This window comes from Accipiter gentilis, chromosome 17 (genome assembly GCF_929443795.1).
Source record: "Accipiter gentilis chromosome 17, bAccGen1.1, whole genome shotgun sequence".
Lineage (NCBI taxonomy): Eukaryota > Metazoa > Chordata > Aves > Accipitriformes > Accipitridae > Astur > Astur gentilis.
The window spans coordinates 30177088-30203811 of record NC_064896.1 but is presented as its reverse complement, the minus strand read 5'-3'; the positions used below and the strand labels follow the sequence as shown (position 1 = coordinate 30203811).

The window sequence follows — 26724 nt, the reverse complement described above, 5'->3', positions numbered from 1 at the left end:
GACACGATGTGGGGGAAAGAGACAATAGTCCCGAACAGTCGTTTCCAAATGCTGTTACTATTTATGTGCCCACATTTTCAATGCGAGTCCTGCTGCTCGTTGTTTTGCCATTATAAATAGCTGTGAAGTTGCCTGGGAGTTCATGGAAATTCAGGATTGCTTTCCGGGGGAAATCTGGGGCTGAGATTTAGGGTTTTCAGGAACTATATCACCCTTTTTTCTTTTTTTTTTCTTTTAAACTGTTCAATAGCTTAGCTCTAATAACTAGCACAAGGCTCTGTAAGGCACGGAGAATTTCAGCACAGCCAAAGGCTTTTGCTGGCCCTGAAAGGAAAGGCTGGGAACTGCAACGGGGAGAAAAGCAAAAGGGAAACATCCACCACAGCACATCAGCTGCCTTGTTCCTGGGTTTCATTTTTAAGGCATCTCCTCCCGGTTAGACAACAGCACACAAACCACAGGTAGGTACTGCAGTAGAGGTGAGGGCAGGAGGATGGGGACATCGGTGCTGTCAAGCTTTGGGCGATCTTATTTGGCTCATCACTTTATTTCCTGGCTTGTATATATAATGGGGGGGGGGGGGGGGGAAGGGGAAGTGGGGTTGGGTGTAGGCTTTTAAGGTAATATAGGATCCATCCCCACAGTGAGAGCTTGGCCAGAGCCTGGGGGATGAGGCTGCTCCCCCCCCTTGGGAAAATCGAGGAAAGATGCCAAGTCCTGGAGGCACTTTGCTGCTCCCACCAGTTTTCTTTTGTTCTTGGCCAGCTTTTTTTTTTATAAATAATAATATGAAAAAAACCCCCAAACAAGCATCCCCAGTATAGGCTGGGCATACCGCTGGGAAGCTGCGACTGTAATCACTGGCACTATGAGGTTGTAGGGAAATATTGATAGTAAGGGCTGGTCCTCTCCAAGTGCAGCCCTGTGCTTCTCACCTCTGCTCACATGCATGGAAAATCCCTGTGGCTGTTTGTGCTCTCTGTTTTTCCAGACAGCCTGAAAGGTAACGATAGGATTTTAAAAAGGATGCTGTATGCAATCTGCAGGGTGTACTGTGAAGGAAGCCTCTCTTGCGGGCCACCGCTCCTAAATCCCAATGGGAATAAGCCTTAGTCCCTATTTTCTGGGTGTTTCACCAAAAAGCTTTGATTCCCAAGCTCTGCTTATTGATGCTGGTGGGTTAAATGTATTCCCGGCTGCCCACCCCCTCCCTTCCCTGGGCACCAGCAGCCAGGAGTTGCATCCCACCCACCCCAGCAAAAGCCCTGGAGGGTTTGTAAATCAAACCCCTTGAGAGGTGGCACATGTGCCCCTCAGCATCCATGGGGCTTGGAAAGCCTCATCGGCTGTGAAATGGGAAACTTGAGGTCTCTTCAGACCTGCAAGGGTCGGCTTGCTGGAAATCAGGCGAACCACCCCAAAATGTTTTTTCTCCTGTGACCGGTCAAGGAGAAGTGGTTTTTCTTGGCGGTTTAAGGAAGACTAATGGAGGCCAAGTGGGGCTTCAAGCTGTTCGTGGGAGCCAGGTCGTGCTGTGATTTGTGATGGGTAGGAAAATTGGCAAAACCATTCCTCCACCCTCAAAAAAAACCCAACCAAACAAACAAAAAAATTGATGAGAGGGTTCAGCCCCAAATCCCACACACAGTCATCTATTTGCCAAGCTAGCAGGGGGCCCCTAATTTGGCGAAATATTGGGTTGCTGAAACCTCCAGCAGGACTTTTCCCTGGTGTGCAAGAAGAGATTTGAGCTGCTTTTTAAGAAAAGCTTTTTAAAAAAAATTCCCCATTTCCCTGGGATCCGGCCTGGTTGCAGCCCCCCCACCCCCACCCCCACCCCCCCTTAGCCTGTTGCATTGTCACCACTGTGCTAATAGCAACCGCCGGGCTCATCGTCCCTGGGTTTTTCTAATCCCGTCTTGAAGTGATTCGCAGCCCCTCTGCCATCCCGCAGCCATGATTTAATCATGTGCCGCGTGACAGAGCTTTGCCTTGAGCTGCCACTGCCAAATAACCCTATCAGTCCGTGTGTGTGTGTCCGGCCTGTTTTGGGGTGAGGAATGGGGAATTGCTGATCCCTGTGCAGCTTTTCTGGATTTTTAGGGCTACTACTGCATCCTCATCCATCCCTCTCTATTCTGGACCAGATGATGACCACAGCCCCACCCCAAAGGTCATTTTTCTCACCTCCTCTGCCCTGTTTCTGCATGTTTTTTAGCCAAACTATGTTTTCGCTAGGGCAGATGGAGTTATAAAACCTCATAAAAAGAGTGGCAAATCCCACCCTAATAATTCAGTTGGCCCAGGTGTATGTTGTAGCTGAACACCTTTGGATCACGATGGGACTTTATTAACATCTACTTGTTGCCTTTATCCAGGTCGTGAGGTGTGGGGAGCAATGCGAGTTCCATGACCTTGCCCATAACTTCTTTGGTGGAAGAAGCACCCCTTCTCCCTTCTTTTTTTAATGTTTTTCCCTTTATTTTAACTAGTTTTCAGTCTATAACCCTCATAGCTTTTTTGGGGTGTCCCTTGAGAGTCGGGACCTCTTTCTTTGGCACATCACACCCAATCCCATCTCCATCACCTAGAGCTTTGCTAGAATCTCTTCTAACCTGGCAGCTGGAGAGGGCATTTTCCCCGGTGATCCCTGGTCCCTGTTTGGACAGACATCATTGTCCCCCATCTCATCTTCAAGCTTTCGGTGAAGCCTGCCTCATCCTTTCTCCTTACCCTGGATCTGACCTTTTCTCCCTGCTCTGGAGCTCCTGCCAGCAGCTGGGAGATGCTTGTCCTGATACGATTGACCCATTTTCCCCTCCATCCCATACTGGATATTGCCCCAGCTGAAATTAAAGATCGATACTGGAAGTGCCTGTTGGAAAGGCCCCTCCAGGGGCTTATTTGGGCCATGGCCAAGGACTTTCCTGGTGGATTCAGCTGTCCTGAGGCCCTCCTGAAGAGCAGCATCTCCTGTGGTGAGTAGTGCTTTTGTCTTTGGGTTCAGGGTTTGGGGTTATTGGGGTTTTGCCTGGATGCAGAATGGGGTAACTCTTTGAAATGTAATTTTTTAATTTTTTTTTTTTATTTCTTGGCAGCCAGTGGGTTGTAATATTGCTTGTAAAATCCAGGTGTTCCCTGATCATCCACAGGTAGGGGGAGGACTGGTGGGAGGAGTGCTTGGGACATGGAAAAAGGGGATGGAAATCCCAGATTTCTAGAGTTTTCTGCACTGGTGGGGACTGCAATGGTCCCAGGTGGCTGCTTGCCTCTGCAAGGGTGCTCTGCTTCTGGGTGCAAGCAGTTCCCTTTCCTGCAGCCCTGGAGATGACCCAAGGGGGCCCCCAGCAGCTCATTTAGAAACAGGGAGAAAGTCCTCCAAATAGAATAATAGTAGTAATAATAATAACAACAACAAAAGCCAAAGCAGCGGAATGGGGAGGCTTAGCACTGCCACAACTCTCATGTGTGGATTTGCAGCTGTGTAGTAAGGGCTCAACTGGAGCCATCTCAATAACTTTGAAAAAAATCCCTTTAAAATTATTCCCATATAAATGCATGCTTTTTAAAATCATTCTTTTAATTTCCTGCTTCTGCTTCTAATGTAACTACCTGAGGATACGTGAAGCCTGCAAGGGAGCAGCGTGGGAGGGAGCACACCATGTCTCGTCTTGGATAACGCTCTTGGGTTAGTTTGGATCAAGTTGCCTCGGCTGCAAAGGTCTCTGACGTGGCTGGGAGGAAAAACTACCCTGGGGAAAGAGGAGAAAAACCTGCTGCCCAACCTGCCAGTGGAAAAATAATTGGGGCTTGAGTGCTTGGTCATCGGTGGCAACTTTGGGGGCTGCTAAAGCATCTTTTAACCTGCCTTTAGGTAAAAGAAATGTGCCTTTGCTGGGAGGCGGTGGCGGGGGGGACGCGACGGGTGGGTGCGCTGAGCCGGGGAGAGGTGGCACCCAGTCCTGGTGGGCTATCAACCCCAAAAGGCAGCGTAGCCACCAGGCAGGTGGCAAGGAGGCAGCAGAAGCGGTCCGGGCAGCCTGGGACGGGGGGAGAAGCCGGTGTCACCCCATGGGGTTGTCACCGCAGGTGGCCCCTTGCCTGGCTGGAGCACCGGGTGCCCGTTCCCTCGAGCGAGGGCTCAGCCAGTGCCGCCGGACCGTGCCCGCAGGTAATTTTTCTCCCTGCTCTATGCATTAATCAAATAATTTTACAGGCAAGAGGGAAGGCAGGGTGGAAAACCAGTGTTACGTTCCCCCACTCTTTCTCTAACCACCCCTGCAATATTTTTTTTCTGCACGCCCCCGGCTATTTACTGCTGCTTTGCAAACCAAGAAGCAAAGCCACGCTGCTTCGCAAAGTGAAAACCCAAAGATCAGCGGAGGCTCGACCGCTGCCTCGTTTCCCATCGGCTGCTGCCCCGTCTCCCCTCCTGTGGCTTTTGGCCACGCGTGTGCTTCTCCGCGGCCCCGGACGGCGTCACTGCGCGGATGCTGCCGGCTGTGCCAAGGGGTTGAGCTGACACCCGGCACGGGGTTTTGTGGTTGAGCCGTCGTCGCAGCCAGCGCCGAGCCTGGCAGTGGGATTAGCTGTGCAGCGGCTAGCAGAGGGAGGCTGCGAAAGAGAGATTTCTCTTACCTTCGGATTACTGCAAAGAGAAGAGAGTTGCGGCTTTTTTTTTTTTAACTCTTTTTTTTTTTTTAAATATTCTTTTGGAGCAGTCCAAGAAGAGGGTTGTCTTCCTTGTGCTGCTGCAGGAGGGGAGAGAAAGAGGAGTCGGAGCATCCCCCTGCAATCGCACCATGCCACTCGCCCGCCCCACTGGCCAAATCCCCGACGCCGCTTGGACCTCAGGCTTCAGGGAGATGACGGAGCCCTGGAAAGGTGCTGTCGGCTGCCTTGGCGTGGCCGTCTTCTTCGCCATGACCATCGGCATCATCTCCTGGCAGGCGCTGGAGCAGTCACCGGAGGAGTGGGTGCTGCGGGGCCGCACCGGTGGGATGCTGTGGGAGCGCCGCCGGGGAGCCCTGCTCCTGCGGGCGCTGCCGGCAGGGCGGACGGTGGCGGTGATCGCGGTGGGCGGCGTGCCGGCGGCCGAGCCGCCTCCGCCACGGGACCGCTGCTGGCACGATGGTGGGCAGTTCTGCTACGCCTGGGAGGAGGATGCCGAGCTCCGGCTCTCCCTCGAGCCCCCGCCAGCCCCCGCCACCGAGTGCTACGGCGTCCGCTGGACCCCGCTGCGCCCCGACGTGATGCTAAAGGTAACGGGGACCCCCGTGCCCTTCTCTGAACGGTGGCGTTTGGGGTAAAAGGAGCCAAAGCGAGGAGGATCTGGCCTGAACGCGCAATTTCCCAGCACGGTTATGGGGTTGCACCACAGTTGGGGGCACCCCATCTTCCAAAGCCTCCAGTGGCTGGCAGGTCCCAGATGGGAAAAGCCCCTTTGGAAGCCTCGTGCCCTGATGCCAAGCCACCAAAACACCAAGGGGCTGTGGCCACCTCCTCTCAGTGCTGCATTGGTAACCCCAGGGTGGGAGAACCGTGTTTATATAGAGACAGAATAAATAACTGCCTAAGATCACAATGTTGGCGAGAAACGCGAGGAGCTCGGGAAGGTCTCTCCCAACCACAGACACAATGTGGCAGCTCTCTCGGGATGGAATTAATCCATGTCCACTGCTGCAAAAAATTATGGGGGCTTGTTGTTTGGTTGGTTTTTTTTATCCTTCTCAGTTTTCTCCTTCAGTTAAATAAAAGCAGACTCTGAAAGTGAGCCTGAGGGAGGGGAAGGAAAAACCCCGTCAGACTGCGGCGTCCTGTTGTGGGGAGCCCTCAGGACAGGTGAGGGAGCGAGATGAGATCTTGCGGGGATGGGGATTTCTTCCCCTTTAGCTGTAAATTGCCTGTTGACATCATTTTGGGCCAGTGGAAGGTGTTGCCTGAACAAAACTGCTGCGCGTGGGGCTGATTTTCCTTTGCTGACATCAATTTGGGATGGTTGAGAGGATGAGCAAGATAAAAAGTGGGGGAAAAAAACCTATTCTAAAACAAAAATCAAAACCAAAAACCTATTGGAAAATATGATTCAGTGAAATTTAAGAGTTAAGAATAGGCTTTTTCCACTCCCCCCCCCCCCCCCCCCCCCCCCCTTCCCAGCTGGTGTAACTAGTTCAGCTGACACCTGGTACAGCTATTCTGAGCCTCCAGGGTTTCCACTTTAATAATTCACATCTCTCCCCACCCCTTAGTGAGACTTAACCTCTCTTTGCCCCCACGGCAGAAACAAGCTCAGGGCTCCAGGAGCGCTGCCCGAGCCTTGGGATCGGGGTCGGGGTGAATAAAACCACGTTGTGTTGAGTTGGGAGGTCCTTGTGTCCCTCTCTGCCCGTCCCACCCTCCCTCCGCAGCCCCAAATCCCCAGGCTTTCGGGGAAGCCCGTCCCCACATGTGAAGTCATGCGGGATGCTAAGTCCTGCTGATCCCTGCTTTGGCAGAAAGGGGAAAGTTTTTAGAGGCTTTGAAGTGAAAATTGATGGTTTCTGAAGGGGGGCGGGTCAAGGATGGGGATGTCCCCTGGGACCAGCAGCTTTTGGAGATGGCTCGTTGCTCTGCTGCCCTGTCAGCCCTATGAGAAGTGCCCCAAATACCCAAACTGATTTAGTCTAGCTGAGGGAATTACTCTTTATTACTAGCCCTCAGGGAAGAGGGAGGCTTTGCCCTGGGAGAGAGCAGAAAAAACACAAGTTACCTCAGGGACACTGCGGTCCTATTGAGACGAGCACTCACGACAGGGTTAAAATCTCCCTCTGTGCAGGCAGGTGGGGATAGCTGCACATTCAGGTTGTAAATTCACCCCAGAAACACTGCAGAAAGTAGCTAGGAGAAGTTTTGGGGGAGTTTTTTTGTTGTTTCGTTGTTTGTTTTTTAAAACCCCAAACAAACAGATTTTTACAAGATGGGTTTGTGAAAGCACTTTCACTGTATTTTAAAGCCACTGCCTTGAATTTTCCACCTCCACTGTCACTCTTGTCCTGCAGCAACATGCACCTGTGAAGCCTCTTCGCTTAAACAGTTTCCAGCATCTTTTCACCAGCAACTCAAAAACCCATTAATTTTTGATAATTGTGGTGAGTGCAGGAATGTAACCAGGTGGGCTCTCCGAGGCACAGGGTATCATGCATGGGTGTTACCTCTGGGTCACCAGCCTGCTTCACAGCAATTTTATTTAAGTACATTTACCTAAAACTGGCAGGTCTTGGGGAAGATGTCTTGTGGTTTTTTTATTTTGGAGGAAACCATAATTTTTAAGCTATAGAGTTTTTATTCCTGTGGTGGGATTTTTATATTCCTCTCCATGGCTGCATGTTGAATGCAAATGCGTAAGGGGAAATGGAAGAAAAATTGTTGTCTTTGGCTTTAATTAGCAGGTTAAGACTTGTTGTTGTTGTTGAAGGTAAACAAAGTGCATAACTTGCACTTTTGACTCTTGCTACAATTTTTTTTTCTCTTCCTACTCCTACACCGTTTGATAACTTTAAGTTGCACACTGAGAAATCAAGCGGTTAGGAAGAATTTCAGCATTTTGTTGTACCTGGAAGCCCAGCTCTTGTTCTTGTGGAGGAAAAACTTAAACCCAAGTATCTTCTACCAGGTTAGATGTGGGAAGCAAAGAGTGAGCACGCACTGCTTTTTGCATAAAACACCTAAATCTCATGGGGTTGGGGGTTTTCCTCCTGCAAAAAGACCAGTCCCATGACTGGTCTGACAACACTTGCAGGGGGTTTGCCTCTCCAAATGCAACTACTCGCACGTTTGTCCTCACCTCGAGGCGTTTCTCGCCATCTGGTGATGCTCTCTTGGCTGCAGGATTGCTTCTCCATGGCCAACGTCTCCTGGTATGGAGGGGCGAGCATCCGCGCCCAGCGCTGGCCGCTCAACGGCGCCGAGAGCCATGCACAGCCCTTTGTCAGTGGTGACTTCAGCAAAAACCCTGCTGGCTATGGGCCTGTTTTGGAGAGATACTTTTTAGGCTCGACAGGTAATCGCATCCTTCTCTGTCCAATGCCCTATTGCTTTAATCCCTGTGTTTCTCCATCCCTCTCCCTGTCTATAAAGCAACTAGTCTAAGAGCAGGATAGATGTCTCCGAGATTAAAATATCCTGCTGGCAGCAGGACGCAAAGGACGGATCCCACGCTGCCTCATCCCTGGGGAAAAGGCCATGATATTAAACCTCAGTGCACCTAAGCTGTGTTTACAAGTCAGTGCCTGAGAAGATGGGGTTGATCCAAGTCACCCCAGGGAAATCCCATGCTCTTGAGGTGTCTCTTTTAAGCAGAGATCTGTGTCCATTGCTGCATCCTCCAGCTCCACTTCAGTGGCTTCGCCCTGAGCTCGTGGGTCCCTGATGCTGGTACGGGGTGCTGGATGCAGGCACGAGTTCACCTGCTGTTGCCATTTTTGGGTGGATATTTAGATTATTCTGTAGAATGCCAAACTTCAGATATTCCCCCAAATCAATCAACTGATCTGCAGCTGCCCCGCACTGATGAAGCTGAAGCCGCTGCCTAAGCTGAGTGCAGAGCAAAAAGGCAAGAAAGGGAGCAAATCCAGCCCTTGAAAGGCATTTTGGAGGGAATTCAAAAGGGAATAGCAGAAACAGAGAGTGGGGGGTTGCTTGCATGGCCGGATCTGTGGCCGGGATCAATCTGGGAGGTCCTGCTACCAGTTCGGCTCTGCCCTGCGCATCCCCGTCCCTGTGGCCACCAGCGTGAGGACCGAGAGGACTCGGGCGCTTGCTGAGGCACCGTTTTGCTCTTCTCTCCCCAAAGGAGTGACGGTGACAGTGGCACCCGACGTGCCCCTTTTCGTCTCGCTGGAGAGCAATAGGCATTTCTGCCTGGAAACGCCGGCGGGGAGAGCCGCCGTGCCCCTGCGCTACCTCCTCTGCGTCAGCCCAGACGTTGCAGCCGCCCACCGGCTCGTGGGCAGCCGGCTCGTGGGGCAGGCGCGGGCGCTGCCGGACATGGCCCTCCTGGGGTAAGATGCTCCTTCCCTCCCGGCTACGGGGTTGCTTTCCAAGCCCTTATCCCGGTCGATGCCCTGAGGGTCTCATGCCGGCACAAGGCGCGAACCCCTCTGCCTCCCCGGCTCTTTCCACCGCGCAGGTCTCCCATCTGGCGGTATCACGGCCCGGCGGGTTCGGCTGCCAAAATAAAACGAGGTCTGAGGTCGCTGGCCAAGAGGTTGAAGCGGCATCATCTTCAGGAGGGGGTCCTGGCCCTGGGCGAGCGCTGCACTGCCATCCTCGCTGCCGCGGTACGTCCCGTCCTGCTGGCCCTGGGGCTCGAAAGGCAAACGGAGAGCTGCCGTCAGCCCTGCTCTCAGCACGGTTAAATCCCTACGTGTAAAATGCAAATGCGCCTGTTTTGTGGGGCGGGGGCTGGGAAACTCCCCTCCCCGAGAAGGGATGCTCGGTCTGGAGTTTCACCTTGCGCAGGTGGTGACACCCAGCAGCTGGTCCTCGGCGGCTTTGCCGCTCCTACACAACCCCTTTTTTCTGCCTTTCCCTCCCCACAGGACCACGTGCCCTCGGAGCGGAGGAAGAGGCACGTCTCGACCCGCAGCTGGGACCCTTCCCTGATCGAACCGCTGCAGCTCTCCATCACGCTGTCCCCGTACGCCAGCATCGCCTCCCCACTCTTCTTGCGCTCGCTGCGGGACGGCGAGGCGGCGAGCTACTGGCTGAGTCTGCAGCCCCAATCCGGGGGCTGCTCGGTACGAGACCCTCCTCCAACCCCTGAACCTGCTGCTCAACATAAAATCAAAATTAAAGCTGAATAAATGCTTGCAGAGGAGGACAACCTGATCCTCTTGTGTCGGGGGCAAAGCGATGTCTGGGGGACCAGCTTTTCTCCTTTTTCATAAGGAAGCAGCTTTCAGATTTCCACTTCCAAAAGACATTTTTGGAAGTTGCCAGTGTTCAGAAAATCCCCCTCAATTCCCTTTTTTGCAGTCGTTTTATCAATATGCCAATTTGCCATCAACTCAGGGATTTTTGGCAGGGGGGGAACGTTGAGAGAGGGTTTATGCTTCTTGCGCGTTGTGCCGCAATGGTGCAAATTTTGGCAGGGCAGGATGAAGGCAGAGCGGGCATCCTCCAGCCCTGCACCGCGGGGTTGTTGGGATATTTTGTGGATCTGATAGACATTTTCATCCTCTGCCGCAGGTCCCGCTGCTGACCACGTGGAAGGGGCAGCTTTGCGCCCGCCTGAACATCACCAGCGAGGTGGCACTGAGCTGGTACCTGGCACGTGCCCGGCGCCTGCGGCAGGTGCTGGGAGCTGCGTACGTGGTCTTCGAGGGTGCCGAGGGCAATGCTTTCCTGGAGCAAGATGTCCCACCTCCCGCAGAGCTGATGGGCGACCGATACACCGGGGCGCTGGCAGCGGCGCTGGCGACGCTGGGAAACGCCACTGTCATCAGCGCTGGTGCCAGGTAGGTACCAAGGAGAAGATGCTTCTCTGGAGCCGATGGCTGCGTGAGCTGCCTGGGAGATGGTTGAGGTGATGCTTTAAACGTGCCCTTGGGATGCCGAGACACCACTCAGCACCCAGGGAAGGAGCATGGAGGTGGTCTAGAGCAGTATGTAGGGAGGGATTGCTCTCATATCTCCTCTTCCTCTCTTTTGGAACATTTTAATTATTTTTCTTAAAAGTCTCAAAGCATAAAAATGCTTAAATGCATTAATGCCAGATGCAATAAAAACACATCTTGTCATTTATGGCCACTCAAGCTCTGGGTCACCGCCTCTTCTGCAGGAGGGAGAGGGTAAACCCTGGAGTCTTGGCCAAATCCCTGTGTTGGTAATCGCTTGTGGTGTCAAACAATTGCAGTTTTCTGACTTTTCATGCTTGCATAGCCCACAACAGGGTTCATTTATTAACTATTAACATGGGGACCCTTTGGTCAAAGGCACCAAAAACTATTACTTTTTTCCCATTATTTTCATGTTTGGCAGATGCAAAGGGATTTGAAGGCTGTTTGCAAAATGACTTATTTCATGTTGTGGATGAGCCATCAACAGTAAATTGCATGAGAAGGCAACTTTGAAATAGTTTATTTTCAAAGAAAAAGCAGTTTCACATGCCAAGGTGGTGATGGGCTCTTACTCGGCCATCTGCAAAACCAGAGTTGTGGAAATCCCCCTTTTTCTAACTATTTTTTTAGTCCGACCAGGATCATACCTTTCCTGGTGGGCAGTTTCCATACCAGAAGTGTTTCATAAACTCTCGCATCAGCCTGACCACCTTCTGAGATGAAAAAATGTCCCTGGGAGACCTTTGGGGAGTCAGCAAAGGGGTGGGAGGTTGAGGAGGAAACCAAACTCTAGGAGCAAGCAGACTCAGACCAACACCCCCACCCCCCGACACCATGGTTCAATGAGCTCCAGACCATTTTTCAAGCCAAAGCTCATCATGAAGGTCCAGATATGACCCTTTTTGGCCACAAGAAACACTGTGTCCTGTACTGGGCTGCTTGATGATGTAATTCCTAACCACCTCCTCCACCCCCACCCCACCCCCCAAGTAAACCCAAGGCATAGAAATGCTACTGGGGAAAAAAAAATATGGGGAAAATAATGTTTTCTTCTGGGGGAATAGATAAAACTGCTGTCAGGAATGACAGCTGCTCAGTGTGAAACAGAGGAGCGCAAATGAAAACCAGGAGGGGAAATCTTCCCTGTAGGACATGTCCCCTGCGCCATCCACGTCGCAAGGAGGTTGGTGCTTTGGGTTTGGGGAACCGCGTGGACCTGGGGCTGAGGGTGCTGTTGGGACACTCCATCCGGTGTCACGGGTGTATTTTCTGTGAGCATTTTGCCATATGAGAAGTAGCGAGAAGACAGCTGCAACCCAGAGTGTGGCTGTGCTGCCATCAAGGTGGGCCACCAAATTGCGGTCCTCATGAGATCAAGCCAGGAGAAGGAAAGTTTTGAACAGGGGATTTGGGGAGAAGGAGGAGGATTGGGGTTGCCCAACTCGGCAGGGCAGGTGCAGTGGGTGGGAGTGGTATTGGGGAGAACTGATTTCCTTCCAACGGAGATGCCAAGTAGTTGGAGAAACCCGTATCTGACCACAGTGACTGCCAAGACAGCCAGGTGTCGGAGAGTTTTGGCTCCCGCGAGCCACCTAAAAACATTGGGTTTGTGCTTGTTTCCCTCAGATCCAGTCATCTACCGCTCTTCGTCCAGATGAGCCCGCTGCACTCAGACTGGAGCCATGCTGGGCTGAAGGGGGTTATTCCCTCCGTGCTGCACTACAGCCTCTTGGGCTACAACTTCTTCATCCCTGATGCAGTAGGTAATAATTTCTTTTCTGCTTTTTCCCCCTATTTCTGGCTCTTCTGAAGAGACTTTTGCAGCAGTTGTTCAGGCGGGAGGAGCATGGGAGGTATGTTTGCACCATCTGGCTTAGGTGAGCTACATGAAGGCTTGAAACACTTTGTTCCCAGTACCCAACTTTCTGCTGTGCTGACTTGATTGGGTTGCATGTTACTAGGGAATTGACTGAGGAATTGAAAACAAAAAAACATGTTGTAAATTTAATAGGCAGCCCTAGAAGCAGCCAGGTCTCTGGGGGATGCCCTTCACAGAGCTTAACCACAGGCGGAGGGCAGCCCACCACCTCTCGCGGCTTTGCTTGAGCTAAAACCCACCCAGCAAAAGCAAGGATGGAGCCCACAGCTGGGAAACTGCATGCCCAGGCTCCTGGCTGGGAAATAGATGTTCCTAAAACACTAGCAGCCCTGCTCCAAGTTTGTGTTTCTGCTCCAAAGCACAATAGATTGAGAAATCCTTAAATAAAAACATTATAGAAGTCAAGAAACAATCCTTTAACTGGGGCCAACAGCTCGTTTTTCCCCTCTTCTTGGAGGCGACTGGGTTATTTGTGTCTAAAACATGCCCCAAACACAGAGAGGCTGCATGTGAAGTGTCAGACCCAGAGAGCGGAGCTGCAAAGGCAGTCCTGAAAATGGGGTTGTTGAGCAATGTTTCAATTTGGCCTCTATTTTTAGCCAGTTTTCCTTAGAAAACAAGACTTAGGCAATCACAGCATGCCAGTTCCCGCCCCAGAGATGTGGAACCCATTGGCTTATTTCAGTCGAGCTGGATGAGAGAGCAGATTCCCCCTGTGTGGAGGGGGTTGTGGTGTGCGGCCCGTCGGGTTGTGTCACCACAGCTTGGGAGATGTAATAGGGAACAGGGGCTGGTCAGGATGGGAAAAGCCTCTGGCAGAAATGGGGTTTTGTAGATGGTTTGGGTGAGCCCTCGGCGTCGGGGGGGTGGGGTTATACCACTTCTAGGAGAAGCTGTGCCAGATTTTTGGAGCTCCTAGGGATGCTCCAGCCCCAAGGGCTTCATTTCCCTTTCCCTGTCCCATCCCATCCTCTCTTGCTCTTCCCAAGCCCCTCCCTGGTGTTTCAGAGGGGAACGGGAATCCCCTTCCACGACACATTTCTGATTAATTAGTCAGCAATACTCTGCTTCTCCACCACCCTTCACTATGAGTTTGAAGGGATCCAAATTAGAGGAGTATTTTCTTGTGATGCTTCATCTTTGCAAATCAAAGTGGCAAAGGAAATTCCAGCATTTTCCCAACGCTTTCCTTTGCAGGAGAGAAATCCCATTTTTACAATGCCCCAGCATGTCTGGTACTAAAATGGCCAGAGATGGATGTCTGATTGACGTTTGCTGATGGTGCTCAAGGAAGAAAAACATGGGTGGGGAGAATTCAGCCCCTCTTGCAATGGGGTAACAAGTCCTGCCCGCATGGTGGGCAGGTCGTTTGGGACTCATCCCACCATGAGGTGCCCCCGAGCGGTTTTGCTCAGCTCCTTGTCCCCGGCAGGAGGGAGCCTGGCCAGTGACGCCCCAGGGGACCCGGAGCTGTACGTGCGGTGGCTGCAGATCGTGACGTTTCTCCCCGTGATGGCCTTCAGCACGCCGCCCTGGCTCTGCTGCGACGCCTGGGTATGTACTCCCATGCCCTGTGGAGGAGGACACGGTGTCCCTTATATGACAAACACCCCCAAAAAGCCATTAAGGTCCCTATTGGGGAAAGCCAAGGCTAAAAATCTCTGTCCTGTTCTTGCTACCCACAAAATCCTGCTCCCTGCCCCAGCAACCAGATCACTGCACACTCTCAGCAGTATTTCTGCTGCAAAATTCATGTGAGTTTTTGTGGCTTTATACTTCACAGCTACGTGCAGCCATGGGACCAGTATCTGCAACGCCTGTAGAAATGACAGCAATCGTCATGTGTGTCTCTCCCTCCTTCTTGCTGCTGGAGTTCTTTAACTATTTGGTCAAACTATAATTAATATCTACAGCAAGGTGAAGCCTGCAGATTCACATCTGAGATCTTTTTAAACAGCTGGAGGCATTTTCCCAGGGATGTCACCTTTAGGGCAATAAAAAGGGAGAGTGATTCTTAAAATTAGGGGGACGGGGGAAATGTCATTAAATCTCTCTGCCAGGAGCAAAAAAGTTCATTGCTTTGGTTAGACATCAACACCCTGGTGGATATCACCAGTCAGCAGCTGTCCCCAGCGTTCACATCTAATGGGAATAAATCCACTGTATGAACTCTGTTTGCGCCTTGTTAGCTGCCATAACTTGATCAGGATGTTGCAATTTGCTAATGTCTCTTCCCAAGGGGCGTAAAAATATATATGTATGTATGTACATTTTCTTTTCTTTTCTGCTTGTTTTGCTGTTTATTGGGTGAAGGACTTGTCATGGGTTTCTTTTTCTTCCCCTACCCTGCAGGTCCTGAATCTTACCCGGCAATGCATACAGAGGCACCAGGACTTTGTCGTGCCACTCCTCCTAAAATACAGCAAGGAATGGCTCAGTTTGGGGTACCCCATCTTCCGGCCGGCGTGGTGGCTCAGTCCCACAGATCCGACTGCTTTTACCATAGAGGATGAATTTCTCATTGGAGATGAGGTAGGAAATGTGGGGACTGAATACCCTCAAAGGGTAAGTGGGGGCAAATAAGGTGCCCCCTGTGCTTGCCCGTCTGCCTCTTTGCATCCTACCTGAAAACAGTGCTCACACAGAGGTTGTGTGAAACCGAAGGGCTGAGGGGATCCTGTTGGCTCCTTCAGGTTTGCAATTTAGAAAATTGTGCCTCATCCTCCCATTTTTGTAAGGAGACCTTTTATTTTGTGCGGTGGCATCACTTTATCTTTGTCCCTCCTGCTTTGCCTGGGTGCATCATCCCAGCAGCTCAAGATTTTGGCAGTTCCTACGTTGTTGGTTCTTTTTTTTCATTAAAAGCATAATCATAGTATTCATGCTATTGCATTCATTTTGCAGCAACACATTGGGCTGTCTTTACATGGGGATGCTGCTAATCATGGGGACATTGTCTCCCTAAAAAAAAATCCTAACCCCAAAAGCAAAGCTCAACAGGAGTTTGTTTCTTGTTTTAATAGAAAAGCAGCTTGTGCTGCTGAGTTATCTTTTTAGGCTCTGCTTGCAGCCTCCAGCAGATACTGCAATACCTGATTTCCAAGCTTGAGTTTCTGGCCACAGATTCTGTGGATTCAATTTATAGATTTTTTTTTTTTTTTAAAGGAAACTTTCACTGCGGGAAATTGCTTTTTAAGAAGCAGCAGAAAGACATTTTAGCAGAGAGCTCAGATAACCAGGTGTGAAGGCTTTAAAACACACATCCTTGGCACAAATTAATTTTAGACTACCATTGTGCAAGCACAGAAGTTGGAGGGAACTGAGGCTTTTCTGCTGTCCCAACATGCTGTAGAGCACACGTTTGGGCAGTAACAATGGTATTAGTTAAAACTGTGAACATGCTAAAACCTAGTTCCTTCCCCCAAAATCTCTCAAACTGAAAAATCCCTGATGCAATTGAATCAGCCAGGGCAGAAATGTGGTCTGTGTTAGTGAGGTGAGATTCCCAGTAAAATACCACAAACTCGGGGCGGGGGGGGTGGGGTGGGGGGGGGTGGGGAACGAACACAGCCGGAGCAGCTTTAGCCCTCTCTCCCAGGAGGTGCAAAGCTTTGGCTTGGCTGGAAGCTCCTAAAATACGGTAAAATGTGACGTCTGCTCCACAAACTTGTCAGGGCCAAGCCCTTCAGACAAAAAGCTTGCCTGATTTCCAATCCCTCCACCCCCCTGAAAGAGCCTGAGCTTGTGGCAGGAGAGCCCAGACAGGGGATGTTTTGACTTCGAAGCTGAGTTTTGGAAGCTGGAAGAATAGAAATGCACTCCAAACCCAGCTTTGGTGCAATCTGGAGCATCATTAATAATAAACTACTGGAAAATACCCAGGGGGGTTCTGTCCCGGTATGGTCTGAGGCAGGACTAAGTGCTAGGATGCTGGGATAAACCTCTTGAGCATCATCCCTCAGTGCAAGCAGGGTGCTGACAAACTCAGCTTTGTGCCATTGCTGAAGCCCTCCTGCTTCTGAGTTGTGCCCCAGGCTTTCTTGCAGGTAACTCTGGGCTGCTTTGAAACCTGACTTTCAGGCTGTAGTTTGTGCATGCATTTCTTCCAGATCTCATTTATCCAGATCTCTTGGCAGCACACTTGCAACCTGAGTCAGGCCGGACAATGTATCTGTCAAATTAACAAGAGTGCTCAATAAGCAGTTTTTATGTCAGATTTTTGCTGACTACCAAGGGAAACAAACATTTGCTGCCTTTGAGCAGACGGGACAGCAATGCCTCTGGGTTTCTGCAAGCAGTTTTGGGAGGCGGTGGTGTGGGACTGCAGTGGTCGGGGTGGTTTTGATCCTTGACTAGAGGTCTTGAAACTGGATTTAACCCTGCACAGCCATATTCCAGCATTGCTCATGAGCAAACTTCCACTACTGCAAAAGGGAATTGGAGCTGACCACTATTGACTCCTTCAAGCAAAGCGTACTGAAATATAATAGCAAAGAGACAAGTTTCACTGATTTGGCAAAAAAATATTGTCGGGTGCTGTTTTGTGGCTGTGACGCAGCATCGCTGCTTGTCAGTGCCATCTGCCTAGTGAAAGTGGATGCTGCAAGAGGCAGGGAAGCCAGGTCTTTCTGCCAAATATATTTATGAAGGCCAGGAGGGTCCAAAAGTGTCCCCCAAGGTGTGCCAAACACCATAATATCTCCCTGGGACAATGCTGCCATGTAGCTCAAGGAGCATCACTAAGGGGCGCAGGGATAAGTCCCCAGCACTTACTCTTCGCTGTTGACCAGGACTTCCAAAAATGGGGTGTAAGAGGGACTGATCCATAAATTTCATATCCAGTTTTCACTATTTAGCCTTTTTTTTTTCCTCCTTTAATGGTCTTTCTAGAGTTTTATTTTTTTTCCTATCATCCCCTCTTTTTTTCATCATCATGTGAACCCAGTTCTGCACAAATACAAATCAAAGCCTCAGTGTTCAAGCAGATTTAAACTGAAGCCAAAGCAGCTAGTTTGGTGGCGGGTTGGTTGTTTTTTTTTTTTTTTCTTTTCAGAGAAGCTTTGTTTTTTCTTGCAAAACTCTTATTTAGGGTGCTGAAAACCTCTTTCAGCTTCTGAAGTGAAATAATTTATCACGAATAAATATTCTCAGAATGTTGGAAACTGCTTTTCCCATAAAGCAAGGAGGAAAAAAAATAATCTCTAAAGTTCCTTGGAGACTGGATTACTTTGACTAAGTCATTGGGGAGGAGTGAGCAGAGCACGTTTCTCCTTATGCCTCATGTCTGAATGGGACTCACTGATTTGTGACCCAAGTGCAACTTTTTTTATGCTTTCATTTTTATATGCTTTTTAAAATGCAATTGCCAATATGCCAAGGCTGCCGGCTGGGATTTTAATGAACATTTAAGGGCATTGGGCAGCTAAATCCCTTGAATCTCCAAAGGAGCCTTGAGTCCATAGAATGATAAATGTGAATGTGTTGCTTGAGATTCTGAATATCATGTTGTATATTTTGAACACAAGCTTTTGCTAGGGTTTATGTAACCTGCAATGCTTAATTAGTCTGAGAGGCTGAAACAAATCTTTCTCCTAAATGCAGGAGACGAAAGGTGGGGAGGGAGGGTTAAGTTGCCTGGAAGAGCAGACCTGGGCAGGGGGCTTTTGAAGCCCTCCTTTTTAGCAGCCTGGAGCCAAAGCTCTTCTCCCACTCCTATAGCGTGTTCCTTTCTAATTGAAATACAAGTTTCTGCTTGGTTTCATACCAGATTATGGGAGGAAAGGGAAATTCCCAATTCTGCCCCAAATCCCCCACGTGGCATGGGGATGTCTCTTGCCCTGACCCTGTGCTGCCAATTCCCATTGCAATCCTGCAAAACCTCCTTGGAAGCTGCCCCGTGTGAGCCTGAACCCACCTGCAGCACCTGGGATTTGCTGGCCTGCCAGCGCCCACCCTGTCTTGCTCAGCCTAGAAGCACGAGTTTTATTTTGCAGGAAACACAGATTTCTGATGGGCTTTTTTGTTCAGGTCTTCCAAAATACGAGCTGGATGGTCTCTAGGGGCTACTGCAGGCAAGAGAGATCCTAGTACCAGTCAGATGAAGGCCACTGCATCATCTTTTCTCGCTGCAATTCAAGAACCCTTGCACTTACCACCTTTGGCCTCTGCTTCTTGCATGGATGGATACTTTCATTTGCAGTGATGAGCCAGACTTCCTGATCTTCTCTGTGGTTGCTTGCTTGTCCCTTCAGCCTCGTGGTTTGCTTGGCACAGCTAGTGGTATGTCCTGGCTAATCCTCCAACTGCTAAATTTCTTTCTTTTTTCTTTCTTTTTTTCACTGCAGGTCCTGGTTGCCCCAATAACAGAAAAAGGGCAAACGTGGAGAGATATCTACCTGCCTGGAGAAGGGCATCTATGGATGGACACCAACACTGCCCATGTGTTTGATGGAGGCACCATCCTCAGGAATTACTCCGCCAGCCTTGCAGAGGTGCCAGTTTTTGTAAAGACCTCCTAAATTCACAGACTGCTGCAGCTTTTGGACAGTTGACCTCTTTCAGAGCAGCACTGGCCAAATGTGCTCGCTCTTCCTTGAGACTATTTCAGCCTATTTGCACTTTTCCAAGACCACCCCCCCCCCCCTTTTTTTTCCCCAGCAGAAATTGTTTGAATCTTTTATTATTTGCTGTTATTCTAAAATAGCAGAAATACAGCTTTGGCACAAACATACATCCATGCAGAATGCTGACCTATATCTTTCTAGGGTTTTCCCGCTGAAATATGTGTGTGTGTGTGTTTAGGTGGGCACATCCAGCGTTTCCAGATCCCCGGCACCATGCTCAAAGATGTAGCCTTGTCCAGAGAGTGGATTTTCCAGAATGGGAGATAAACGAACATCAGCTTATACCCAATGGGATGCCCTGCATTTAAAGAAAAAAGTGTATACAGGGAAAACTAAATATGATAGCTCCATTCATGTGCATGGACATCAGGCATGCTAAATGGTACCTGCTTCTCTCATCTACTGCTGTGTGTATGGTCCCCCAGGAGAGTCTTTGGTAACAAGAGCCTGACTTGGAGGATAATTGGAAAACTGGGTGAATTCCAGGTCTATTGGAAGCAGGTTTCTGTGGAAGAAAACTAAAATGGATCAAGCAAAGGAGTGGCTCTAACAGAGCGGGATGTGGACAGACAGGATGATTGGCCACCTTGGAATACAAACTCCAGAGTGCAGCACTGAACTCCTGTGTGCCCCAGCTAGTATTTTTCACTGTGTTGAATTTTGGTTTTTTCCAATTTGTTCTTGCAGTGCAAGAGGGATCCAGTGTGACCAGCCTTCTTCCACCCAGCAGAAACCATATCAATAGGCAAAACAGATGTCCCACATGCTGAATATGCATTTAGGGAGATGATTAGCTACTCTGATAACCCAAGTTATGGATTAATGGAATGTTAATGTGTACATTAATGGGGTGATTTCACAGGCTAGCATTTGAGGGCAGAATGAAGTGGGAGCGAAGAGCAAGTTTCAGCCTGCAGACTGCGCTACAGGCACTTGCTGTCAGGCTTGGGCACGCATCCACCCTCCAGCAAGGAAGGGCATCAGCCAGCAACTTGGTTTTTTGTGGCAACTGCTGCTGTACCAAGCCACAGCTCTCCTGAAAAACATGACATGTAAGAGGTAGCAGCTTCTCGCAGCACTTTTTCCTTGAAAAGGGCAGGAAAGCAAAACAATACAAATAAATTGGTTTGAGCCACAGAAGCCTAGGGACCTGAGAGGTGAAGAGCGGAGGTGGGGATGGGGGGAGCCACTCAGCTCCTTCCCTGCTCCACAAGAGGTACATAACAGGGCCATGGGGAGCACCCAGAGGAAAATGATGGGGCCTGAGGAGGACATCCCAATGCACAGCCAGGGGTCTAGGACATTCCAAAATACACATAGAGATTCCTGAGACACAGCAAAAGGCACCCGTTGAAAGAAAAGAACCTCTCCCTAACTGCAATACAAAACTTGTTTATTTGAAGGGCGGTCGAGCTTGGGAACAGATTGCCCAGAGGGGTTCCGGAGGCTCCGTCCGTCGCGATCGTCAGAGCCTGACTGGATGCAGCCCTGGGCAGTCTGCTCTGGCTGACCCCGCTCCAGCGGCGGGCTTGGACTAGGTGATCTCCAGAGGTCCCTTCCCTCCTCCTCAAATCCAAGATTTGTCATGAGAGGAGACGACGGGAGCAGTTCCTGCCTCAGCCGGAGCTCTGAGGCCGCCTTGATCCTGTTCGCTGCCGCTGCCAGAGTCAGAGACAACCCAGGTTGCGACCGTCCCGCCGCCACCGTCCAGGTGCCCCTCGGCAGCCACACAACCACCACCTCGAGGGCCTTCTGTGTCCCTGGGCTCTTTGCGCTGCCCCGGCAGGTGTCGGTCGGGGGCGAGCGCTGCGTTTCCCTTCTTGGTAGGATGTGCTACCAGGCCCCGCGCCTGGCACGGCTGCGGGTCCTGCGCCGGGATCGGCTCCTTGTCGCATGCCGTTGCCTGGAGGAATCTCGGCCTGCCCGCGGGCGGCGCTGGCTCCTCCTTGAGGAGGGCAGGAGGTCCCGTTCGGGCCTTGGAGCTCGGCCCTCATCCTCGGGATCCCTGCTCTGCCACCGTTGTCGGCTGCGATGGGCCTGTGAGCGCTCCCACCCAGCTTGGCCCCTGGTGCTGCGGGACCTGCGCCGGGACCGGCTCCTTGCTGCACGCCGTTCTCTGGAGGAGTCATGTCGTCGTCCCCGCTGACGGCGGTCTCTTCTCCCAGAATAAGCTGGGACTTCCCACTCGGGGCTTCGAGCTCGGCCCTCGTCCCAATCCCTCCTCCTCTGCCGCTCCCGCTGTGCTCGGCCCCAAGTGCTGCGGGACCTGCGCCGGGATCGGCTTCTCCTTGAGGAGGCTGGGACATCCCGTTCGGACCTCAGAGCTTGGCCCTCACCGTCAGGATCCCTGCTCCGCCTCCCCTGTCTGCTGCGGTGGGCCCGTGAGCGCTCCCACCCACCTTGGCCCCCGGTGCTGCGGGACCTGCGCCGGGACCGGCTCCTTGTAGCGTGCTGTTGCCTGGAGGAATCCCAGCGCACCTGCTGGCGGCGCTGGCTCCTCCTTGAGAAGGGCAGGACATCCCATTCTGCATCCCAAGCAGCATCCCGAGCCGTTCTCCGCTGCCACATCCCACTTCTCGAGGAGTTGTAGCCCCGGGTGTGCTGATCCCGTCTGTGGCCATCCTGGTGCCACCTTGGGGACCTGCTTTGGCCCCTCTCTGCGGCCCTGGTGTGGCCACCACCACGGTTTCTGCTGGCAGAGCCGCGGTGCTGGCGGCCCGAGGAACGATGCCGCCTCATTTCCACAGAGCGGCGTCGAGATGTTCCCCCGTTGTTGCAGTGTGCGCTGCCCTGCACCTCACAGCTGCTGCCTCCCAGCTCGGGGAAGATGTGCTGAACAGGCCGCCGGCAGTGTACGCAGACGGCTTTTATGCGGGCCCACTCTTGTACGCAATTAAAGCAAAAACAGTGCCTGCACCAGTTCCGGCAGACTCCATTGTTACTGCTGTCCAGGCAGACTGGGCAGTTTGCGTCCTCAGAGGCATCCTGCGGCGCGGCCTGGGGCGCCTGGCTGGTGCCAGCAGCAGGGGAAGAGGTGCCCTGTTCTGCCGAGTCCTCCTCCGACCCCATCTCGCACTGCGAACGAAAGAGGGACAAAGCTCGTGAGCTGCCCTGGAGACGCAACCTGCAGGAAGCAGCAAAGATGCTGAAGAGGTGCCTGCTCTGCCTGGGGGCCGTGCTTGTGCTGCCACAAACACCAGGGACCGTCCTGGAGCAGACGAGTGACACCAGGGGCACCTCGGTGTGCTCCTGCTCTTCGGGCAGGACGGCGACTGACCTCTGGGACACGTGCGGGCAGGAATTGGGTAGGCAGGAAAGCGGTTCCCAGCCTCTCAGCGAGAGCAGCACGAGGCTGGGGACGAGGCAGGTCGGGACCGGTGCCCCAGGTACTTTTCAGCCTCAGCTGTCACCCTGTGGCACAGGAATGCAAGCATAGTGACCTGCCTGGGGGGAGCCCCTGCCACCGCCAGCCCCGAGGGGTCTCCCTGGCCCTACGCGGCCCCGTACCTGCTGGCGTCGTCTGGTCCTGAGGAGGATGGCCCCGGCAGCCAGGAGCAGGATGCCGAGGCTGAGGAGACAGCTGCTGCTGCTCAGTACGCGAAGTCTGTCACAGACACACTGAGGCTTGCCGGGTGCCGGCGCCTGTTTTATAGGGACACGGCAGTGAGGTCACAGCCGTGCGGCTGGGGCAACCTTTGTGATGTCGCAGCCCCGCATCACACTGGTACAGCGCTCGCCCCCAACGCAGGTACGAGCTCCGTCCTGCAGCCGCCCAGGGCACAGTGCTGTCCTCGTGCGTGGGCGACAGCCGCCTGTCTGCAGGTGGGGGGACGAAGGACCCCCATCCCGCAGGCTCCCTGCCAAGGGCGCAGAGAGGATCTGCCAGACAGGGACGCCGGCAGGGCCCGGGGCACCGGTCCCGACCTGCCGCATCCCCAGCCTCGTGCTGCTCTCGCTGAGAGGCTGGGAACCGCTTTCCTGCCTACCCAATTCCTGCCCGCACGTGTCCCAGAGGTCAGTCGCCGTCCTGCCCGAAGAGCAGGAGCACACCGAGGTGCCCCTGGTGTCACTCGTCTGCTCCAGGACGGTCCCTGGTGTTTGTGGCAGCACAAGCACGGCCCCCAGGCAGAGCAGGCACCTCTTCAGCATCTTTGCTGCTTCCTGCAGGTTGCGTCTCCAGGGCAGCTCACGAGCTTTGTCCCTCTTTCGTTCGCAGTGCGAGATGGGGTCGGAGGAGGACTCGGCAGAACAGGGCACCTCTTCCCCTGCTGCTGGCACCAGCCAGGCGCCCCAGGCCGCGCCGCCGGATGCCTCTGAGGACGCAAACTGCCCAATCTGCCTGGACACCATCAACAACGAAGCCTACGTGAGCTGGTGCAAGCACCGCTTCTGTTTTCCTTGCATACAACAGTGGGCCCGCATAAAAGCCGTGTGCCCAATCTGCCGGCAGCCTGTTCAGTACCTCTTCCGCAAGCTGGTAGGTGACAACTATGAGGTGCATAGCGTCATGAGAAGGAGATCTCGACGCCGCTCTGCGGAAAGGAGGCGGCATCGTTCCTCGGGCCGCCAGCACCGCAGCTCCGCCAGCAGAAACCGTGGTGGTGGCCACAACGGGGCCGCAGAGAGGGGCCAAAGCAGGTCCCCAAGGCGGCACCAGGATGGCCACAGACGGGATCAGCACACCCGGGGCTACAACTCCTCGAGAAGCGGGAGGCGGCAGCGGAGAACGGCTCGGGATGCTGCTCAGGATGATGGCGGAGCTCCAAGGGCAGAACGGGACGTCCTGCCCTCCTCAGGGAGGAGCCAGCGCCGCCAGCGGGAAGGCCGGGATTCCTCCAGGCAACAGCACGCCACAAGGAGCCGGTCCCGGCGCAGGTCCCGCAGCACCGGGGGCCAAGGTGGGTGGGAGCGCTCACGGGCCCACCGCAGCAGACAGGGGAGGCGGAGCAGGGATCCTGACGGTGAGGGCCAAGCTCCGAGGTCCGAACGGGATGTCCCAGCCTCCTCAAGGAGAAGCCGATCCCGGCGCAGGTCCCGCAGCACCGGGGGCCGAGCACAGCGGGAGCGGCAGAGGAGGAGGGATTGGGACGAGGGCCGAGCTCGAAGCCCCGAATGGGAAGTCCCAGCTTATTCTGGGAGAAGAGACCGCCGTCAGCGGGGACGACGTGACTCCTCCAGAGAACGGCGTGCAGCAAGGAGCCGGTCCCGGCGCAGGTCCCGCAGCACCAGGGGCCGAGCACAGCGGGAGCGGCAGAGGAGGAGGGATTGGGACGAGGGCCGAGCTCGAAGCCCCGAATGGGAAGTCCCAGCTTATTCTGGGAGAAGAGACCGCCGTCAGCGGGGACGAAGACATGACTCCTCCAGAGAACGGCGTGCAGCAAGGAGCCGGTCCCGGCGCAGGTCCCGCAGCACCAGGGGCCGAGCTGGGTGGGAGCGCTCACAGGCCCGTCGCAGCCGACAGCGGTGGCAGAGCAGGGATCCCGAGGATGAGGGCCGAGCTCCAAGGCCCGAACGGGACGTCCTGCCCTCCTCAAGGAGGAGCCAGCGCCGCCCGCGGGCAGGCCGGGATTCCTCCAGGCAACGGCATGCGACAAGGAGCCGATCCCGGCGCAGGACCCGCAGCCGTGCCAGGCGCGGGGCCTGGTAGCACATCCTACCAAGAAGGGAAACGCAGCGCTCGCCCCCGACCGACACCTGCCGGGGCAGCGCAAAGAGCCCAGGGACACAGAAGGCCCTCGAGGTGGTGGTTGTGTGGCTGCCGAGGGGCACCTGGACGGTGGCGGCGGGACGGTCGCAACCTGGGTTGTCTCTGACTCTGGCAGCGGCAGCGAACAGGATCAAGGCGGCCTCAGAGCTCCGGCTGAGGCAGGAACTGCTCCCGTCGTCTCCTCTCATGACAAATCTTGGATTTGAGGAGGAGGGAAGGGACCTCTGGAGATCACCTAGTCCAAGCCCGCTGCTGGAGCGGGGTCAGCCAGAGCAGACTGCCCAGGGCTGCATCCAGTCAGGCTCTGACGATCGCGACGGACGGAGCCTCCGGAACCCCTCTGGGCAATCTGTTCCCAAGCTCGACCGCCCTTCAAATAAACAAGTTTTGTATTGCAGTTAGGGAGAGGTTCTTTTCTTTCAGCTGGTGCCCGTTGTCTTGTCCTGTCTCTGGATACCACTGCGAAGGGACTGGAGGACCGCTGCCCCACTGGGCTGCGCGCAGGGGTGTGGGTGCCTGGACCTGGGGGGTGCAGGGTGCGGTGGCAGAGGACAGGGAAGGGTGAGAGGGCAAGCTGAGGTTCTCTGTTGCTCCTGTTCACGCTTGGGACCTTGAGGCCTCTCGCCTTTGTGATGGTGGAGGGGAGCACGAGGGAGGCTCCTCCACAAAGCCCTTCTTCCCCGGAGCTCTGCGTGGGGCAGAGCCCTTAGAGAAACTGCAGCGTTAGCGCTTTCATCAAGCCAGGAAAGGAGATGAAAGCAGGACATGTTTATGGGGAAAGCCCAAAGCACAGGAATAAAAAAATAACCTGAGGTTTTGGAACCATGAAAAAGAAAAGGAGCCTTGGGTGCAACATCCTGCGAGTATACCCAGTATTTCCAAGGGACAGGGGATAACCGGTGCACCGTAGCCCTGCTGGTCAGGGCCAAAGGTGTGGGGCTTTGTGGAAAACACAAAACGCAGTCATCAACCTCCAGGCAGTTTTCCTCAAGTCTCTTAATCTCCAGGCAGATCCTGACCTCGGACTCTTTGCAGAGTCTCATTCATTGGACCTGTCTGAGCCATCTGCCCTGAGACAAGGTCAATGAGCGATTTCTAACAAGGGCCAGCGTCTCCGCAGGGCTTCTGAACGAAGCCTCTGGAGATGGATCCCTTCGGTGCTCGTCTCCGCAGAGAAGTGTGTTTGGTGACACAAACGCGAGCCAGGCTGGGTCATTCATTTCCCACAAAGCCCCACAACTGTGGCCCTAGCCAGCAGGGCTGCGGTGCACAGGTTGTCCCCTACGCCTTGGAAGTGCTGGTTTACTGTGTCCAGTGCTGGGCTCCCCAGTAGAAGACGGAGGTGGACGTACTGGAGGAGAACGCTTGTTCTCCTCCAGTATCCACCAGGAATGGGTGAAAAGCGCAACTTGGGACGTCCCTCATTAATTTTGAACAAAGGCACCACTTCTACAGCTCCACGTAATCGCAGTCAAGACAGACACGGACGTATTGGGGAGAGTTCAAGAAAGGAACACAAAGGAAGGGACTGGAGCATCTCCCCTATCAGGGAGGGCTGAGAGGGCAGATGATCAAGGCAGCTTACAGGCCCCCGTGGCACACTGGCACTGGCAAGGCACGGAGAGGGGCAGCAGCCTGTCTCCCCGGCAGGGACCCCCGCAGCAGCCAACACCACCCTGCCCACGGGACACCCTTTCCCTGGCTCCCCTCTCCAGCCTGCGGGCACATCCCATTCCGAGCCGGCTGGCGCATCACAGAAAGCAAGCAACTCCCACAGTGGGGCTAGAAACGGGATTTATTTGGACTATCGGAGTGATGGGTCTGGCCTCTCTTCTCTTCTCTCCTCTCCTGTTTGCACCCATGTCCCTCTCAGAGCCACGTCAAGGCCTCCCCATCGTGGCTGACGTGGTAGGCAAC

The 26724-nt window shown here is 53.4% G+C and overlaps 1 protein-coding gene across 3 annotated transcripts; it reads left to right on the top strand.

Moving 5' to 3' along the window:
* Nucleotides 1–3726: 3726 nt before the first annotated feature.
* LOC126047552 (SITS-binding protein-like) lies at nucleotides 3727–19122 on the top strand. 3 transcript variants are annotated; one of them, XM_049821383.1, is made up of 12 exons: nucleotides 3727–3874; nucleotides 4336–4664; nucleotides 4758–5261; nucleotides 7867–8038; nucleotides 8831–9038; nucleotides 9167–9317; nucleotides 9579–9776; nucleotides 10228–10496; nucleotides 12225–12361; nucleotides 13910–14031; nucleotides 14830–15009; nucleotides 18822–19122. In XM_049821383.1, the coding sequence occupies exons 3-12, from the start codon at nucleotides 4803–4805 to the stop codon at nucleotides 18993–18995; spliced, it is 2070 nt and encodes a 689-aa protein (XP_049677340.1). In that variant the 5' UTR covers nucleotides 3727–3874; nucleotides 4336–4664; nucleotides 4758–4802; the 3' UTR covers nucleotides 18996–19122. The 3 variants fall into 3 exon arrangements, with proteins under 3 accessions (XP_049677340.1, XP_049677339.1, XP_049677338.1); XM_049821382.1 differs by lacking the exon at nucleotides 4336–4664; XM_049821381.1 differs by lacking the exon at nucleotides 4336–4664 and having other exon boundaries at nucleotides 4722–5261.
* The last annotated feature ends 7602 nt before the right edge of the window (nucleotides 19123–26724 follow it).